At 51.6% G+C, this 18,880-nt stretch overlaps 1 protein-coding gene across 2 annotated transcripts in view; it reads left to right on the top strand.

Annotated features, from left to right (window-relative positions):
* Positions 1-18,880, top strand: part of SENP1 (SUMO specific peptidase 1) — a 114,843-nt gene that overhangs the window by 53,206 nt on the left and 42,757 nt on the right. For both annotated transcript variants that reach the window (XM_075337145.1, XM_075337146.1), the window contains exons 12-13: positions 9,054-9,188; positions 9,289-9,420. In XM_075337145.1, the coding sequence (XP_075193260.1) occupies positions 9,054-9,188; positions 9,289-9,420 (267 nt within the window). The remainder of the gene's footprint in view (positions 1-9,053; positions 9,189-9,288; positions 9,421-18,880) is intronic.

Consider the following 18,880-nt stretch of genomic DNA (forward strand, 5'->3'; position numbering starts at 1 on the left):
TGGATGACATAATTAAGGAAGCTACTGGCGGGAAGAGTACTTCCTTGCCACAAACTAAAGCCAAGAAACCAGTCCAGGGCAGGAACCAATCGAGGTTTCGTTCCTTTCGTTTCTCTAACTGGTCATCCTCTAAGCCCTCGACCTCGTCCACTACCACAGCCAAGGATCGTAAACCCAACTGGCGCGCGGAGCCGCTGCCACTAAGGCAGCCTCCTCTTGACTATCTGGCTGCGCCAGCAACGTCCTTGGTCGGTGGCAGGCTCTCCCACTTTGGCGACGTGTGGTTTCAACACGTCTCCGATCAGTGGGTGCGGGATATCATCTCCCACGGCTACAGGATAGAATTTTCTTCCAGCCCGCCAAACAGATTTTTTTCTGTCCACCCCCCCCCCTGCTCCAAAGCCGCCGCCTTCTCTCAGGCCGTGGCATCCCTGCAGGCCAACGGTGTAATTGTTCCTGTTCCCGCCTGGGAACGGTTCAGCGGTTTCTACTCAAACCTCTTTCTAGTCCCAAAAAAGGACGGTTCCTTCCGGCCCATCCTGGTTCTCAAGCTTCTCAACAAGCATGTTCAGGTGCGGCACTTTCGCATGGAATCTCTGAGATTGGTCATTGCCTCAATGACCCAAGGAGATTTTCTGGCATCCATCGACATCAGAGATGCCTATCTGCATGTGCCTATTGCGGTTTCACACCAGCGTTGGCTACGCTTTGCAATCGGAAAGGAACATTTCCAATTCGTGGCTCTCCCCTTCGGCTTAGCCACGGCTCCTCGAGTATTCACCAAGGTCATGGCAGCAGTGGTTGCGGTCCTGCACCTCCAGGGGTTGGCAGTGATTCCTTACCTGGACGACCTTCTAGTCAAGGCCTCATCCAGTGCAGACTGCCAGCGGAGTGTCTCTCTCACTCTCGCCACGCTAGTTCAGTTCGGGTGGCTTGTCAACCTGCCCAAGTCCACTCTGACCCCGACCCAGGTGCTTTTGTACCTAGGGATGCAATTCGAGACTCTGCCGGCACTTGTCAAGTTGCCCTTAGTCAAACAGCAGTCCCTTCGGCTGGCGGTGCGCTCTCTGCTGAGGCACCGCCGTCATTCCATCAGACACCTCATGCAGGTGCTGGGTCAGATGGTGGCGTCAATGGAAGCGGTTCCCTTTGCCCAGTTCCATCTGCGTCCCCTGCAGCTGGACATTCTCCGCTGTTGGGACAAGCGGACTTCTTCCTTGCACAGGTTGGTGGCTCTGTCATCACAGACCAGGGGCTCCCTTCAGTGGTGGCTTCGGCCCCTCTCTCTGTCACAGGGACGCTCCTTCCTGACTCCGTCCTGGGTGATCCTCACCACGGATGCCAGCCTTTCCGGTTGGGGAGCAGTATTTCTCCATCACAGGGCACTTGGACTCCGTCCGAATCAGCCCTCTCGATCAATGTGCTGGAGATCAGAGCTGTGTTTCTAGCTCTCCTAGCCTTTCACCACCTGTTGGCGGGCAGGCACATTCGAGTTCAGTCGGACAACGCGACAGCGGTTGCCTACATCAATCACCAGGGCGGGACTCACAGCCGTCTGGCGATGTTGGAGGTTCAACGAATCCTCCAGTGGACGGAGGACTTCAAGTCCACCATATCTGCAGTCCACATCCCAGGCGTGGAAAACTGGGAGGCCGATTACCTCAGCCGTCAAACCGTGGACAGCGGCGAGTGGGCCCTGCATCCGTCAGTGTTCAGATCAATCTGCCGCAAGTGGGGCACTCCGGAAGTGGATCTCATGGCATCCCGGCACAACAACAAGGTTCCGGTTTACATGGCTCGCTCCCACGATCCTCAAGCCTTCGCAGCAGACGCACTGGTTCAAGATTGGTCTCAGTTCCGTCTGGCCTATGTGTTTCCCCCTCTAGCGCTCTTGCCCAGGGTTCTGCGCAAGATCAGAATGGAGGGCCGTCGAGTCATACTCATTGCTCCGGACTGGCCCAGGCGAGCTTGGTACCTAGACCTGCTCCGTCTGTCCGTAGAGGTGCCGTGGCATCTCCCGGACCGCCCAGACCTTCTCTCTCAAGGTCCGTTCTTCCGCCAGAATTCTGCGGCTCTCAGATTGACGGCGTGGCTCTTGAGTCCTGGATCCTGACGGCTTCAGGCATTCCCTCTGAGGTCATCTCCACCATGACTCAGGCTCGGAAGTCTTCTTTGGCCAAGATTTACCACAGGACTTGGAGGATTTTCCTGTCCTGGTGTCGCTCTTCCGACCATGCCCCTTGGCCGTTCTCCTTGCCGACCATCCTGTCTTTTCTACAGTCTGTTCTACAGCTAGGACTGTCCCTCAATTCCCTCAAGGGACAGGTGTCTGCTCTGTCGGTCTTGTTCCAGCGGCGTATCGCCCGACTGGCCCAGGTGCGCACCTTCATGCAGGGCGCATCTCACATCATTCCTCCTTACTGGCGGCCCTTGGATCCCTGGGACCTTAATCTGGTCCTCACGGCCTTACAGAAACCTCCCTTTGAGCCTCTCAGGGAGGTTCCCTTGTTTAGACTTTCACAGAAAGTTGTTTTTCTAGTAGCCATAACTTCTCTCAGGAGAGTTTCTGATTTGGCTGCGCTCTCTTCGGAATCCCCCTTTTTGGTGTTTCACCAAGACAAGGTGGTTCTTCGTCCGACTCCGGACTTTCTCCCTAAGGTGGTGTCTCCCTTCCACCTTAACCAGGACATTTCATTGCCTTCTCTTTGTCCGGCCCCTGTGCATCGCTTTGAGAAGGCGTTGCATACTTTGGATTTGGTGCGAGCGCTCCGAATCTATGTGTCACGCACCGCCGTTTTTAGGTGGTGTACCTCACTTTTTGTGCTAACCACTGGTCAGTGCAAGGGTCTCGCTGCTTCTAAACCGACCCTAGCTCGTTGGATCAGGTCGGCTATCACCGATGCCTACCAGTGTTCTCAGGTGCCTCCCCCGCCAGGGATTAAGGCGCACTCGACCAGAGCTGTCGGTGCATCCTGGGCTTTCAGGCACGGCTTGTTTACTTACCGTAAATTCTTTTTCTTATAGTTCCGACATGGGAGACCCAGCACCCTCCCTGTTGCCTGTTGGCAGTTTTTTGTTCCGTGTGTTTCACCGGCTGTTGTTAGTAGACAGAGTTCCGGCTATTCCGAGTTTTACTCTATCTCTACTTATGGGTGGATGTCCTCCTTCAGCTTTTGCACTGAACTGGTTAGATTGTCATCCAGGGGGTGTATATAGCCCGGAGGGAGGAGCTATACGTTTGAGTGTAGTAATTTGTGTGTCCTCCGGAGGCAGAAGCTATACACCCATGGTTTGGGTCTCCCATGTCGGAACTATAAGAAAAAGAATTTACGGTAAGTAAACAAAATTCTCTTTTTTTACATCATGAGACTAAGGGGGGCTTTGCACATTGCGACATCGCTACTGCGATTCAGTCAGGGTCAAATCGTAAGTTACGCACATCCGGCGCCGGTAACGACGTCGCAACGTGTAAAGCCTAGAAGCACCGATAAACGATCGCAAGAGCGTCGAAAATCGGTGATGTGTGTAGTGTCGGTCATTTCCATAATTTCGCTGCAGCGACAGGTACGAGGTTGTTCCTCGTTCCTGCGGCAGCACACATCGCTGTGTATGAAGCCGCAGGAGCGAGGAACATCTCCTTACCTGCGTCCCGCCTGCAATGGGGAAGGAAGGAGGTGGGCGGGATGTTTACGTCCCGCTCATCTCCGCTCCTCTGCTTCTATTGGCCGCCTGCCGTGTGACGTCGCTGTTATGCTGCACGACCCGCCCCTTGCGATGTCACAGCGTGCAAAGTACCCCTAAGACGACACCTAACAATTGATCAACAGTACCTCGCCATTGTGACGCTTTAAGCGGGATGTTCTTAGACAGACGTGGCCCCTGAGCTTGATGTCTATCATTAGCAGGTTGTAACAGACTGGAATAATCACAAAGGCATAAAAGTGGACATCCTTTGGCCACATGCCACACTGATCACCATTTCATTGTGAACAATGTGCCCTTAGGAACAGGATTATGGATGCCACACTATTCTGGGCACATTTAACCCCTTAACGACCCCTGACGTACTGGGTACATCATGGATCGTATGCGGTTAATTCCCGCTCCCTGCCGTAGGGAGGCGGCGGCGATCCGCGCACATATTGGCTGTTTTCAACATCTGATGTGTGCCTGCTAGTCGTGGGTGGAATCTCTTCCACCCGCGACTATTAACCCCTTAAGTCTCGCTGCCAAAATCTGGCAGCGAGATGTATATGCACGCCGCCATTGACTTACCCCTCCCCCATTGGAAGTCACGTGACTTCTGGTGGTTGCCATGGTAGCACAGGGTCATGTGATGACGTCTGTAGCTAACATGAGTCATTTCTCTCAATACCAAAATACAGCCGGCATTGAAAGTAAAGCAGCGTATCTGCAGATCTTAGCTCTGTAGCTGTGATCTGGAGATATGGCAGAGCAATCAGATTGCTGATCGCTATAGCCCCCTAGGGGGACAAGTAAAATAAAAAAAAGTAAAAAAAAAAAGTTTTAAAAAAATAAAAAGTTCAAATCACCCCCCCTTTCACCTTATTGAAAATTAAAGGGTTAAAAAATAAAAAATATGCACATTTGAAATCAACGCGTTCAGAAATGCCCGATCTTTCAAAATATAAAATCAATTTAATCTGATCACTAAACGTCTTAGGCTGCTTTCACACTACGTCTTTTTAACATGCGTCCTGAACGTTTTTAACGCAGAAACGGATCCAGTGCAAATGCGTTTTCATTTCAATGCATTTGCAATGGACTTGCGTTAACATGCGTTCACCTGCGTTTGCGTGCGTTATAGTGAGGATCCAGCGACTTGCAGTTTTTTAACATCTTTCAAAAACGCTACTGGTAGCGTTTTTGAGCTGCGTCCAACTTCTGCAAATTGCTGGATCCTGACTAAACAGCACGCAAACGCATGTGAACGCTGGCATGCTGATAGACAGGATCCTGCTTGCTCTACTGAGCATGCCCAGAAACCAGCCTCCGTGATCAGTCTATCTCTCTACTCCCTCTGTCTCTCTCCCCCTCTCTCTCCTCCACCTGAGAGCTGCGGACACTCATAACCAAGGTAAATATCGGGTAACCACTTCTCTTAGTTACCCGATGTTTACGTTGGTAACGTGTGCAGGGAGCCCGGCTCCTAGCAGCTGCAGACGCTTGTAACCAAAGTAAATATCGCGTATCCAAGCAAGTATACCCGATGTTTACAATGGTTACGAGTCTCGCAGCTGTCAGATGCCGGCTCCCAGTCTGGCACGTTTAGTTCCCCTCACTCTCGATCACATGACTCCAATGCCCGCCCCTAAACATCCAGTGACAGGATCCTGCAAAGTAACACATGCGTTTGCATGCATTTTTTGCTGTAAAAGCAGGATCCACTTTTGCAGCAAAAAAACGTTCAGGACGCATGTTAAAAAGACGTAGTGTGAAAGCAGCCTTAGCGGCAAAAAAATCCAAACGCCAAAATTACGTTTTTTTGTCGCCGCAAGTTTTGCGCAAAACGCAATAACAGGCGATCAAAATGTAGCATCTGTGCAAAAATGGTACTGTTAAAAATGTCAGCTCGAGACGCAAAAAATAAGTCATCAATGAGCCATAGATCCCTAAAAATGAACGCTACGGGTTTTGGAAAATGGCGCAAAACGTGCGCCACTTTTATTGGACAAACTTTTGAATATTTTTAACCCCTTAGATACAAGTAAACGTATACATGTTTGGTGTCTACAAACTCGCACCAACCTCAGGCATCACACCCACACATCAGTTTTATCATATAGTGAACACTGAATAAAATACCCCAAAAACTATTGTGCGATCACACTGTTTTTGCAATTTTTCCGCACTTGGATTTTTTTGCCGTTTTTCAGTACACTATATGGTAAAACTTATGGTTCCATTTATAACTACAACTCGACCCGCAAAAAGAAAGCCCTTATATGGCAAGATTGACGGAAAAATAAAAGTTACGGCTCTCGGAAGAGAGGGGAAAAAAGCCCCGGAAAAAACGCAAAATGCCTGTGGGCTGAAGGGGTTAAGGGAGGTGAGAGGCTCCCAAGTGTCATTTTTGGCCATTCAAAACTATTTCAATCAGCGTGGTCTGTCAGACGACCTGCCAGGATCCCGGACCACACCACCAGGCACAAGCTTAGCCTTGCCTGGGCCAGGCAGCATTTACCCTGGTTAAGGGACCAGTGGGCCTTAGTGCTGTTAAATTGCTGAAAGTGTATTCACGCTGAGCAGAAATGATGGCCACAAATAATGTTAGTCAAAGAGAGCTTTGTGAATCAGCCGCTATTGTCGCCATATGTGCTTTTGTAGGGGAGTTCTGTATGGACTAGACCACTTTGTGATGGTGCATTGACATACCCCTACTACTTAAATAGCCTCATTAATCCAGTTATTGTGCTTTTGCATGAAGAACACAGGCCTAATCTAATCTTCATGGATGACATTGTTCCTACTCATCGAAGTAGCATCATATGGGAATGGCCGTTGGAGACTGGGGTACCTCAAATGGAGCGGCTGCGCTTTCTCTATACCTGTATCTTTTATAGCGAACCTATGGGATCAGCTGAGTTGCCATGTAGACACCCATAACTCTGTACCCCAGAACCTCAATGACCTGATGACTGCCCTTCAAGAAGAGTGGGATGCCGTGCCTCAGCAGACAATAACGCCACTGCTGAACAGCAGGAGACGTCGTCGTCAGCTGTAATTGATGATCACTGTCTCATGACAAGTTGAGCTATTGAAATATTTAATTTTTTTAGGGGGGAGTATACTCAACATTGTTGTTGGCTTTTGTTTTAATCAATGGTTTGTGATGAGGAAATAAACATTGCATGCTTCTACTTAAATGCCCGACTGTCACAATAAAATATCATTGTAGTGTGCACTCTTTAACTTTTAAATAAATTTTACCTGTAAGCGAAATATCCCTAACTTTCTGAGTACAAGGTTCTATCCCAATATCTAGTTTGCGTAATGACATTGGCAAATACCTCAATTTAGAAATGTAGTATAGTTCTCCTGATTATAGTAATGTTTCATACCTCATGTACAGGGCATTGCAGCTTGGGTTTTCATGGTTACATCCATAAGCAATTAACTGTCACGGAGTGGAAATAACCATAGATACCTAAGCTGCAATGCACTGCACATGAGGTATGAGACATGGTTATATCAGGAGAACTATACTACATTTCTAATTGACAGTATTTGCTAATGTTATTACTAATGCATTTACTACATATTAGGATAGGGTCTTGGAGATGGGAATACCCCTTTAAGTATCCCTATATAGAAATTGACAGATCCAAATGAACAGTGGAAGAAGTTAAAGGGGTTACCTATTGGGCTACATAAGGGCATGTAAGTAGATGGTGAGTACTTACCTGCCCTGTTTTCAGCCCCACATTCCCCGGCTCAGAGCGGTCATGTGACCACTCCTGCTGTTATTTTGCTGCTTTCTGTGATGTCACGACGACAGGGCAAACGCTTATGCCCACATTGTAGACTGGCATCACAGGAGACATCATATAGCCGCCCTGCTGGGCAGTTTCAGTGCGTGGCATCCCCGCCCCCCTTCCCTGTACTGTCCCACACGTCCCATAGTGCAGGGGTCTCTGCCTGTACTCTGCATGTAGCCCCCATGCTGCTGGCAGTGCACAGGCTAATGGCCCCTTTGCTGGATTGATTCACTGGCGCTGTGCAGATGGGAGCGCTGTATACAGCTATGATCAGCTGCCGGCCAATCGGAGACCAACAGCGGGTCATTGCAGTATCTGTATACAGAGCTCTGCTCTGCAGAGCGCCCGGGAATTTGTCATTGATATAAAACGCTGTCAGCTGCGGCCCCTGATAATTGCTTGTGCCATGCAGGACCCTTGCTGATCGCGGCCTCTGCAGGGGACTATGCAGTCAGCGCTTTATAAAAGATGACAGCTTCCCGGGCGCAATGCAGAACCGAGCTCTGTATACAGCTATGATCAGCCACCGGTCAATCAGAAGCCAGCAGCAGATCACTGGAGAAGCTGCATAGAGCGGCCCTGCACAGCGCCTGGATTCAGTCCTCTAATATAATGCGCTGACTGCACAGCCCCTGCACCGGCAGCAATCAGCAAGGAGGGGGCTGCGGTCACAAGAGGCAGGACACAGCACCGAGGGAACGAGGACAGGTGAAGGATTTGTTGTTTTTTTTGTGTGAAGACTGGCAGACTACGGGGCAATTGTACAGGACAGAGCATTGCTACAAGAGGATCCCAAGGGGACACTACTACAGGATGGGCACAAGGAAAGGGGACATTACTATATTATGGGGATGGGCATATTACTAAATTATATGTGAGGTGATTGTGCTGTAACAGATGAGAGAAGCAGGATCACTGTTCTGTACTACCAATGATTGGAAATACAGAGCAGTGATATCTCATCTGTGCAGCACAATCCCCTCACATCCACCACACACATAATGTAGTAATGTGCCCATCTTTGCCTGAGCGATGAGAGGTCAGTGCTGGGGCAGAATACTGACAGCCAATGAGTGTGCAGAGGGCGGGGCTGGACGGTGAGGCCGGGCGGTGCCAGCTCTGACTGTGAGCTTTGGCACAGGAAGAGGTCCTGTTTGGTTGAGCTGAATGTAAACAAAGAGCTGCAGAGAATAATGGGATAATTCAAGAGGAACAAAAGTCAGAAAACCAAAAAATAATTTAGGGGTGTTTTTATTTGATAATACAGCTTGGCTTAATTTTTTTTTTTTAGTTTGTCAAACAACGCCTTTAATGTTTGTTGATATATTTTGAATATCAGAGTACAATGAAATATGGTTTAAAGTGTAGTTTACTCTTTGGGTTTATAAAGAAAAGTTCTTAAAAACAAAACCATACTGTTCCTCACTTTTAGCCATGTGAATCCAACACAATGGTAGTGGTGTTTCCAGAACAATGTGAATTTATATCTTCACTATAACTGACCCTATAGTCTGGGAATTTCACTACATTTTTTTTTTTTTCTCTTAAATCTAGAGGCTGCAGGAACGTTCTGTACATGATGCTGTGGAGTTAAAGCTTCGTGTTCCTCTTGAAAAGGAAATTCCGGTTACCTTACTTCCAAGACCAGAATGTATAAAGGAAGAGCAGGAATTCCCAGCGATAACACCAGTAATTTTTTTTTTTCTCGTGGCATACTCCTTACATGTTGAGAGAATTTAAGCTTTTTACGTTTTGTGACTGATTTTTCTTTTCTTGTTTTTAAATAAAGGAAATGGAGAAGGAAATTAAACACGCTCTTTATGGTGGTAACCAGGATCAAGTTTTAAGTGAAGCATTCCGCTTGACAATTACGCGTAAAGATATTATGACCCTGAATAGTCTAAACTGGCTTAATGATGAGGTGAGGAACGAAAAATTGTTGTATGTGTTTTTGTTTTTGTTTTTTTTTTTTTTTTTTTCTTCGGCGCTCCATTGGGAGACCCAGACGATTGGGTGTATAGTACTGCCTCCGGAGGCCACACAAAGCATTACACTAAAAAGTGTAAGGCCCCTCCCCTTCTGGCTATACACCCCCAGTGGGATCACTGGCTCACCAGTTTTCTGCTTTGTGCGAAGGAGGTCAGACATCCACGCATAGCTCCACTGTTTAGTCAGCAGCAGCTGCTGACTATGTCGGATGGAAGAAAAGAGGGCCCATACTAGGGCCCCCAGCATGCTCCCTTCTCACCCCACTTTATGTCGGCGGTGTTTGTTAAGGTTGAGGTACCCATTGTGGGTACGGAGGCTGGAGCCCACATGCTGTTTTCCTTCCCCATCCCCCTGAGGGGCTCTGAGGAAGTGGGATCTTACCGGCCCCCAAGCCCTGAGGCCGGGCTCCATCCACAGACCCATGGAACCTGCTGGATACGGAGCTGGGTACCGTTCAGGGACAAGGCCCTGCGACATTCAGGTACTCTGTCCCAAACAGGCCGCGCACATTCCAGACTTGCTGGGTGTGCTAGTGCGCCGGGGACAGGCGCGCTGGGGTTACAGTCACTACAGTTTGTCTGAGTGACTTTATGTGTTGGGGACTGCCGCGCCGGCCGCCCCTGGAGCGGCGGCGCGGCTGCGACTTGTAGTGCGCCGGGGACTTAGCGCCGACCGTGCTTTTACGACGGCGTCGCTTATAAATTTAGTCCCCGGCTTCTGCGGCCTAGCTCCGCTTCGTTCCCGCCCCACCCTGTCAATCAGGGCAAGGGAGAGACGCTGTACGATTAATCAGCGCCGAGGGCTGGAGCCTTATTTACATGCTCCAGCCCTCTCACTGAGCACAGGGGGACGCAGGTTTCCCGCTCTTTGTCTGCACACGCCCAGGGCCCGCCCCTCTCCATAGGACGCCGGCAGCCATTCCTTACATGCAGTCTGGCTGGAGAACGGACACAGGCTCTGGGAGACCCAGACAAGGGATTTCTGGCGACCACACACCCGCGTTAAGCGGGCGGTAAGCAGCACTTTAGTGCTGGCCCCACTAGTGCCACAGTGTTATTTTGGTGTACCTTTTTTCTCTATACCATATATATATATATGTATATATATATTGCACTGTAAGGTCGCTTCTTGGCTGTATACCCTAGCTTGCTCTGAGGAGACGACAACATGTCATCCGCAAAACGCAAGGGTGCCAAGACACAGGCTGTAAGCGCTGCTTGTGCCGCTTGTGGGGCTGATCTACCGGCAGGTTACAATGACCCCCATTGTGTGCAATGTTCGGTCCCTGTGCCACTTCGTCAGCCGGAGTCTATGGTGGTAGTGGCCCAGGCAGAGTCGCCGGTGAACCCTGTCCCGGTGACGGGGACAGAGTTTGCAGTTTTTGCTGACAAAATGTCTGTCACTATGACAGATACTAGAGACCTTGCAGGCCAGGCCAGTTACTCAGACCATGGACACTGCTGCGGCAACGTTCCCCGGTCCCCCTCATTTGGAGTTAATCCGTGATTCAAGGGGGTCCCAGGCATCTCAGCCTGACGGCTCTGATTCAGATGACAGTCCCAGGCAGCCTAAGCGTGCTCGCTGGGAGAGACCCTCCACGTCATCACGCGGATCAGGGTCTCAGCGAGAAGAGTCTCTACATGATGAGACAGAGGAGGGTGATCAGGAGTCTAATCCTGAAACCGCTCTCAATCTGGATACTCCTGATGGTGACGCCGTGGTAAATGACCTTATAGCGGCCATCAATAGTCTATTGGAAATTTCTCCCCCTGCCCCTTCTGCAGAGGAGGCAGCTGCACAGCAGGAGAAGTTCCATTTCAGGTATCCCAAGCGTAAACTGAGTACTTTTCTGGACCACGCTGACTTCAGAGAATCAGTCCAGAAACACCATGCTTACCCGGACAAGCGTTTCTCCAAACGTCTTAAGGATACACGTTATCCCTTTCCCCCTGACGTGGTCAAACGCTGGACCCAGTGTCCAAAGGTGGACCCCCCAATCTCCAGGCTTGCGGCTAGATCCATAGTTGCAGTGGAGGATGGGGCTTCACTTAAAGATGCCAATGACAGACAGATGGACCTTTGGTTAAAGTTTGTCTATGAAGCTATCGGCGCGTCGTTTGCTCCAGCATTCGCGGCCGTGTGGGCACTCCAAGCTATTTCAGCTGGTCTGGCACAGGTGGACTCTATCATACGTCCAGCAGTGCCGCGAGTAGCGTCCCTAACCTCGCAAATGTCTGCGTTTGCGACTTACGCTATCAACGCTGTCCTGGACTCTACAAGCCGTACCTCAATAGCGTCTGCCAATTCTGTGGTTTTGCGCAGAGCCTTGTGGTTAAAGGAATGGAAAGCGGATTCTGCTTCCAAAAAATGTTTAACCAGCTTGCCACTATCTGTAGATAGACTGTTTGGTGAACAATTGGCTGAAATCATTAAACAATCCAAGGGTAAAGACTCCTCCTTACCCCAGCCCAGATCAAGCAAACCTCAACAGAGGAAGTGGCAGTCGAGGTTTCGGTCCTTTCGAGGCTCCGGCAAGACCCAATTCTCCTCGTCCAAAGGGACTCAGAAGGAGCAAAGGAGCTCAGATTCCTGGCGGGCTCACTCACGCCCCAAGAAAGCAACCGGAGGAACCGCTTCCAAGGCGGCTGCCTCATGACTTTCGGCCTCATCCCTCCGCATCCTCGGTCGGTGGCAGGCTCTCCCGCTTTTGCGACATTTGGCTGCCACAGGTCAAAGACCGGTGGGTAACAGACATTTTGTCTCACGGGTACAGGATAGAGTTCAGTTCTCGTCCTCCGCCTCGGTTCTTCAGAACCTCCCCACATCCCGACCGAGCAGATGCCCTTCTGCAGGCGGTGTGCTCACTAAAAGCAGAAGGAGTGGTGATCCCTGTTCCTCAGCAGGAACAAGGGCAAGGTTTTTACTCCAATCTCTTTGTGGTTCCAAAAAAGGACGGCTCGTTTCGTCCTGTTCTGGACCTAAAGCTGCTCAACAAGCATGTGAACGCCAGGCGGTTCTGGATGGAATCCCTCCGCTCCGTCATTGCTTCAATGTCTCAAGGAGATTTCCTTGCATCAATAGACATCAAAGATGCTTATCTCCACGTGCCGATTGCTACAGAGCACCAACGTTTTCTACGTTTCGTGATAGGAGACGACCATCTCCAGTTCGTAGCTCTGCCATTTGGTCTGGCGACAGCCCCACGGGTTTTCACCAAGGTCATGGCGGCAGTGGTAGCAGTCTTGCATTCTCAGGGACATTCGGTGATCCCTTACTTAGACGATCTACTTGTCAAAGCACCCTCTCAAGAGGCATGCCAACACAGCCTGAATGTTGCGCTGGAGACTCTCCAGACTTTCGGGTGGATCATCAACTTTTCAAAGTCAAACCTGGCACCGACTCAATCACTAACGTATCTTGGCATGGAGTTTCATACTCTCTCAGCGATAGTGAAGCTTCCGCTGAACAAGCAGCGGTCACTACAGACAGGGGTGCAGTCTCTCCTTCAGGGTCAGTCGCACCCCTTAAGGCGCCTCATGCACTTCCTAGGGAAGATGGTGGCAGCAATGGAGGCAGTCCCGTTTGCACAGTTTCATCTGCGCCCACTTCAATGGGACATTCTCCGCCAATGGGACGGGAAGACAACTTCCCTAGACAGGAAAGTCTCCCTTTCTCAGACGGCCAAGGACTCTCTGCAATGGTGGCTTCTTCCCACCTCATTATCACAGGGAAGATCATTCCTGCCCCCATCCTGGGCAGTGGTCACGACAGATGCGAGTCTGTCAGGGTGGGGAGCAGTTTTTCTCCACCACAGGGCTCAAGGGACGTGGACTCAGCAGGAGTCCACCCTTCAGATCAATGTTCTGGAAATCAGGGCAGTGTATCTTGCCCTATTAGCCTTCCAGCAGTGGCTGGAAGGAAAGCAGATCCGAATTCAGTCGGACAACTCCACAGCGGTGGCATACATCAACCACCAAGGAGGGACACGCAGTCGGCAAGCCTTCCAGGAAGTCAGGCGGATTCTGATGTGGGTAGAGGAAAGAGCATCCACCATATCAGCAGTCCACATCCCGGGCGTAGAAAACTGGGAAGCAGACTTCCTCAGTCGCCAGGGCATGGACGCAGGGGAATGGTCCCTTCACCCGGACGTGTTTCAGGAAATCTGCCGCCGCTGGGGGGTGCCGGACGTCGACCTAATGGCGTCTCGACACAACAACAAGGTCCCGACCTTCATAGCGCGGTCTCGCGATCAAAGAGCTCTGGCGGCAGACGCCTTAGTGCAAGATTGGTCGCAGTTCCGGCTCCCTTATGTGTTTCCACCTCTGGCACTCTTGCCCAGAGTGTTACGCAAGATCAGATCCGATTGCGGCCGCGTCATACTCGTCGCCCCAGACTGGCCGAGGAGGTCGTGGTACCCGGATCTGTGGCATCTCACGGTCGGCCAACCGTGGGCACTACCAGACCGTCCAGACTTACTGTCCCAAGGGCCGTTTTTCCATCGGAATTCTGCGGCCCTGAACCTGACTGTGTGGCCATTGAGTCCTGGATCCTAGCGTCTTCAGGATTACCCCAAGGGGTCGTGGCCACCATGAGACAGGCTAGGAAGCCCACGTCTGCTAAGATCTACCACAGAACGTGGAAGATTTTCTTATCCTGGTGCTCTGCACAAGGAGTATCCCCCTGGCCATTCGCGTTACCTGTCGTTCTTTCCTTCCTGCAATCTGGGTTGGAAAAGGGCTTGTCGCTCGGCTCCCTTAAAGGGCAAGTCTCGGCACTATCCGTGTTTTTTCAGAAGCGTCTAGCACGACTTTCTCAGGTGCGCACGTTCCTGCAGGGGGTTTGTCATATCGTACCTCCGTACAGGCGGCCGTTAGATCCGTGGGATCTAAACAAGGTCCTTGTTGCTCTCCAGAAGCCGCCCTTCGAGCCTCTGAGGGATGTGTCACTTTCGCGACTCTCACAGAAAGTGGCCTTTCTGGTAGCGGTCACGTCTCTTCGGAGAGTGTCTGAACTAGCAGCGCTGTCATCCAAAGCTCCTTTCCTGGTGTTCCACCAGGACAAGGTAGTGCTGCGCCCCATTCAGGAGTTTCTCCCTAAGGTGGTATCCTCTTTTCATCTTAATCAGGATATCTCCTTGCCTTCCTTTTATCCGCATGCAGTTCATCGGTATGAAAAGGATTTACATTTGTTGGATCTGGTGAGAGCACTCAGAATCTACATTTCCCGCACGGCGCCCCTGCGCCGCTCGGATGCACTCTTTGTCCTTGTCGCTGGTAAGCGCAAAGGGTCGCAGGCTTCCAAAGCCACCCTGGCTCGATGGATCAAAGAACCAATTCTTGAAGCCTACCGTTCTGCTGGGCTTCCGGTTCCATCAGGGCTGAAGGCCCATTCTACCAGAGCCGTGGGTGCGTCCTGGGCATTACGACACCAGGCTACGGCTCAACAGGTGTGCCAGGCAGCTACCTGGTCGAGTCTGCACACTTTCACCAAACATTATCAGGTGCATACCTATGCTTCGGCGGACGCCAGCCTAGGTAGAAGAGTCCTGCAGGCGGCAGTTGCCTCCCCGTAGGGGAGGGCTGTCTTTGCAGCTCTAACATGAGGTATTTCTTTACCCACCCAGGGACAGCTTTTGGACGTCCCAATCGTCTGGGTCTCCCAATGGAGCGCCGAAGAAGGGAATTTTGTTACTTACCGTAAATTCCTTTTCTTCTAGCTCCTATTGGGAGACCCAGCACCCGCCCTGTTGTCCTTCGGGATTTTTGGTTGTTTTTCGGGTACACATGTTGTTCATGTTGAATGGTTTTCAGTTCTCCGATGTTACTTCGGAGTGAATTTGTTTAAACCAGTTATTGGCTTTCCTCCTTCTTGCTTTTGCACTAAAACTGGTGAGCCAGTGATCCCACTGGGGGTGTATAGCCAGAAGGGGAGGGGCCTTACACTTTTTAGTGTAATGCTTTGTGTGGCCTCCGGAGGCAGTACTATACACCCAATCGTCTGGGTCTCCCAATAGGAGCTAGAAGAAAAGGAATTTACGGTAAGTAACAAAATTCCCTTCTTTTTACATATGCCTATTTGAGAATTAGAGTTCTAATCCATCTTAATGTACAAGATTAAGCATAGATTCTCCTCTTTGGTAAATTTCACTCCACTTTTGACTGTCATGCCCTTAAATACATCAGTTGGCTTAATTTGCACCAAAATATTGATGCATTTTTGGCAGTCACTTTTCAGACCATGTCCCTTTACTACCAAGTTATACATCCTTGCCAAGGGAGTTGGTATGTGTCTAAAACACCTAATAAATCTGGCACCAATCATATACGCCAGTTTGTCACAAATTAAACACAATTTCTTGCACATATATTTTAGTAAATCTTCCACACCTTAACCTCTTCACGACACATGACGACATACTGGGTATGTCATGGATTGTGTGAGGTTAATCCCTGCCGTGGGCAGTCCGTGCACATGTCAGCTGATTTCAACAGCTGACATGTGTGCCTGCCAGGCGTGAGTGGAATCGCGCTCCACCCACGCGCCTATTAACCCCTTACATCTCACTGTTCACTGTCAAAATCAGACAGCGAGATTTAACAGCGCGCCACAGTAAGCATAACTAACCCAGCACCATCGGAAGTCAAGAGACGTGATCACGTGACTTCCGGTGGTTGACAAGGTAGTACAGGGTCATATGGTGACTCCTGTAGCTATCATGAGTCACTTTCTCTCACTGCCAGCAGATTGCCGTGTGAGATTAAAGGGGGCTTTACACGGTACGATCGAATTTCACAATCGATCGTACCCGCCCCCGTCATTTGTGCGTCACGGGCAAATCGCTGCCCGTGGCGCACATAGTCTGTAACCCCCGTCACACATACCGTATTTTTCGCTTTATAAGACGCACTTTTCCTCCCCAAATTTTGGGAGGAAAATGGGGGGTGCGTCTTATAAAGCGGTAGCGGGGGGGGGGGGGTCCTGTCTGAGGCGATCGGGCGGGTGCCTGTGGCTGCATGCAAGCGGCCGGGTACCTGTACTTGCATGCAGCGGCAGCCGGGTACCCGTGGCTGTGTGCGGGCGGCAGCGGGTGCTGTGTGGGGTCGGCAGCCAGGTACCTGTGCTTGCATGCGGTGGCAGACGGGTACCCATGGCTGTGTGCGGGCGGCAGCCGGGTGCTGTGTGCGAGCGGCAGTCGGGTGCCCGTGCAGGTACCCGGCTGCCGCCCTCACACAGTCACCCATCTGCCGCCCGCACACAGCCATGGGTACCCGGCTGCCACCGCACGCAAGCACAGGTACCCGGCGGCTTGTACGCAGAGTGGGCGGGCAGCCTGCTGGCTGCCACTCTGTGCATGCGGGGCGGGCGGCTGTGCAGCTTACCAGTTGTCCGCGGTCCCACTTTCAAATGATGGCGCCGGTGGAGCTCTTGGATGAGAGCTCCATCTGCGCACGCGCTGCTCCGGGAGTCAGCGCGTGCGCAGATGGAGCCCTTGGATGAGAGCTCCATCTGCGCATGCGTCGCTCCGGGCGCCATTACTTGAATCGGGACCGCGGACACACTCCACCACTGAGCCGTCGCCGCCGCTCCCACCACTGAGCCGCCGCCGCTGCCACCACTGAACCGGGACCGCGGACACACGCCACCACTGAGCAGTCCCTGCCGCTGCCACCACTGAGCAGTTGCCGCCGCTCCCACCACTGAGCCGCTGCCACCACTGAACCGGGACCGCGGACACACGCCACCACTGAGCAGTCCCTGCCGCTGCCACCACTGAGCAGTTACCGCCGCTCCCACCACTGAGCCGTCGCCGCCACTCCCACCACTGAGCCGTCGCCGCCACTGCCACCACTGAACCGGGACCGCGGACACACTCCACCACTGAGCAGTCCCTGCCACCACTGAGCAGTCGCCGCCGCCGCTGCCACCACTGAACCGGGACCGCGGACACTCACTGCACCGGCCTGCTGCACGGCTCACACGCCACGGCTGCTGCCGCCACCACGGACCCCACGGATCCTGCCACCGCGGATGCCACCGCGCCTGCAACCACGGACGCCACGGCACCTGCAACCACGGACCCCGCTGCCACTGACCTGCCGCGCCTGCCAGCACAACCTGTGCCTCCTGTGACCCCGCTTCACCACCACTGCTGCCCCCCTCCGGTAAGAGAACACCGGAGTATAAGACGGACCCCATTTTTCTTTTTTTTACCTTTTTTATGTCTAAGTTTGGGGTGCGTCTTATATTCCGGTGCGTCTTATAAAGCGAAAAATACGGTACCTCTCGTGCGACCTCGCTGTGGGCGGCGAACGTCCACTTCCTGGAGTGGGAGGGACGTTTGGCGTCACAGCGACGTTACTCGGCCGCCAGCCAATGGAAGCGGAGGGGCGGAGATGAGCGCGACGTAAACATCCCGCCACCTCGTTCCTTCACATAGCCGGCGGCGGCCGCGTGACGCAGGTGAGCTGCTGTTCATCGTTCCCGTGGTGTCACACGGAGCGGCGTGTGCTACCACGGAAACTATGAACAACTAAATTAAACAATATTATGGAACCTAGCGAGCAGTACACGACTCACGATTTGTGAGCGATACTGCGTCGCTAGGTGTCACACAGGCCGGCATCGCCAGCGATGCCGGATGTGCGGCACAAAAAACGTGACCCCTGACGATCTATCGCACGATATTGTCTGGTGTAAAGCAGCCTTTAGGCTATGTGCGCACTAGAAATGTCCTTTTTCTCAAGAAACTTTCGAGAGACATTCTGGGAGTTGAAGATTCCCGCACCTGCAGGAAAAAAACGCACCAAATCCGCGGTTAAAACGCATGCGTTTTTACTGCGGATTAGCCGCGACTTTACCGCGGATTTTCCGCAGGTTGTTCCTGACACATGCAAGTATAGAAATTCCGGGGGTATTCCGCAGGTAATAATGGACATGCTCATTTTGTCAAAGTTTCTCGAGAAAATTCTCAAATTTTCTTGAGAAAAATCCGTAGCGTGCGCACAGCTATTTTTCTTTATCGTTCCTTTGGGAGACCCAGACCATGGGTGTTTAGCTTCTGCCTCCGGAGGCCACACAAAGTACTACACTCAAAAGTGTAGCTCCTCCCTCTGAGCTTATACACCCCCTGGTGAGCAGACCCAGCCAGTTTATCGCTTTGTGTTCAGGAGGCATACATGCACACATGCATTCTCATATGATTTTTTTCCTTTTGGAATGAGATTGAAGAAGTGCGTTTGGACCCCCGGCATGTCCCTTCTCACCCCACTGTGTCGGCGGTGTTGTAAGGTTGATTTCCAAGGCTGGAGCCTTACATGCCGAGCTCCTTCACCATCCCTCCTGGGCTCTGGCTTGAAGTGGTAGCCAGCACGGTTTCCCTGCCTGGCAGGAGA

The sequence above is a fragment of the Anomaloglossus baeobatrachus genome, chromosome 2 (assembly GCF_048569485.1).
Source record: "Anomaloglossus baeobatrachus isolate aAnoBae1 chromosome 2, aAnoBae1.hap1, whole genome shotgun sequence".
Taxonomy (NCBI): Eukaryota; Metazoa; Chordata; class Amphibia; order Anura; family Aromobatidae; genus Anomaloglossus; species Anomaloglossus baeobatrachus.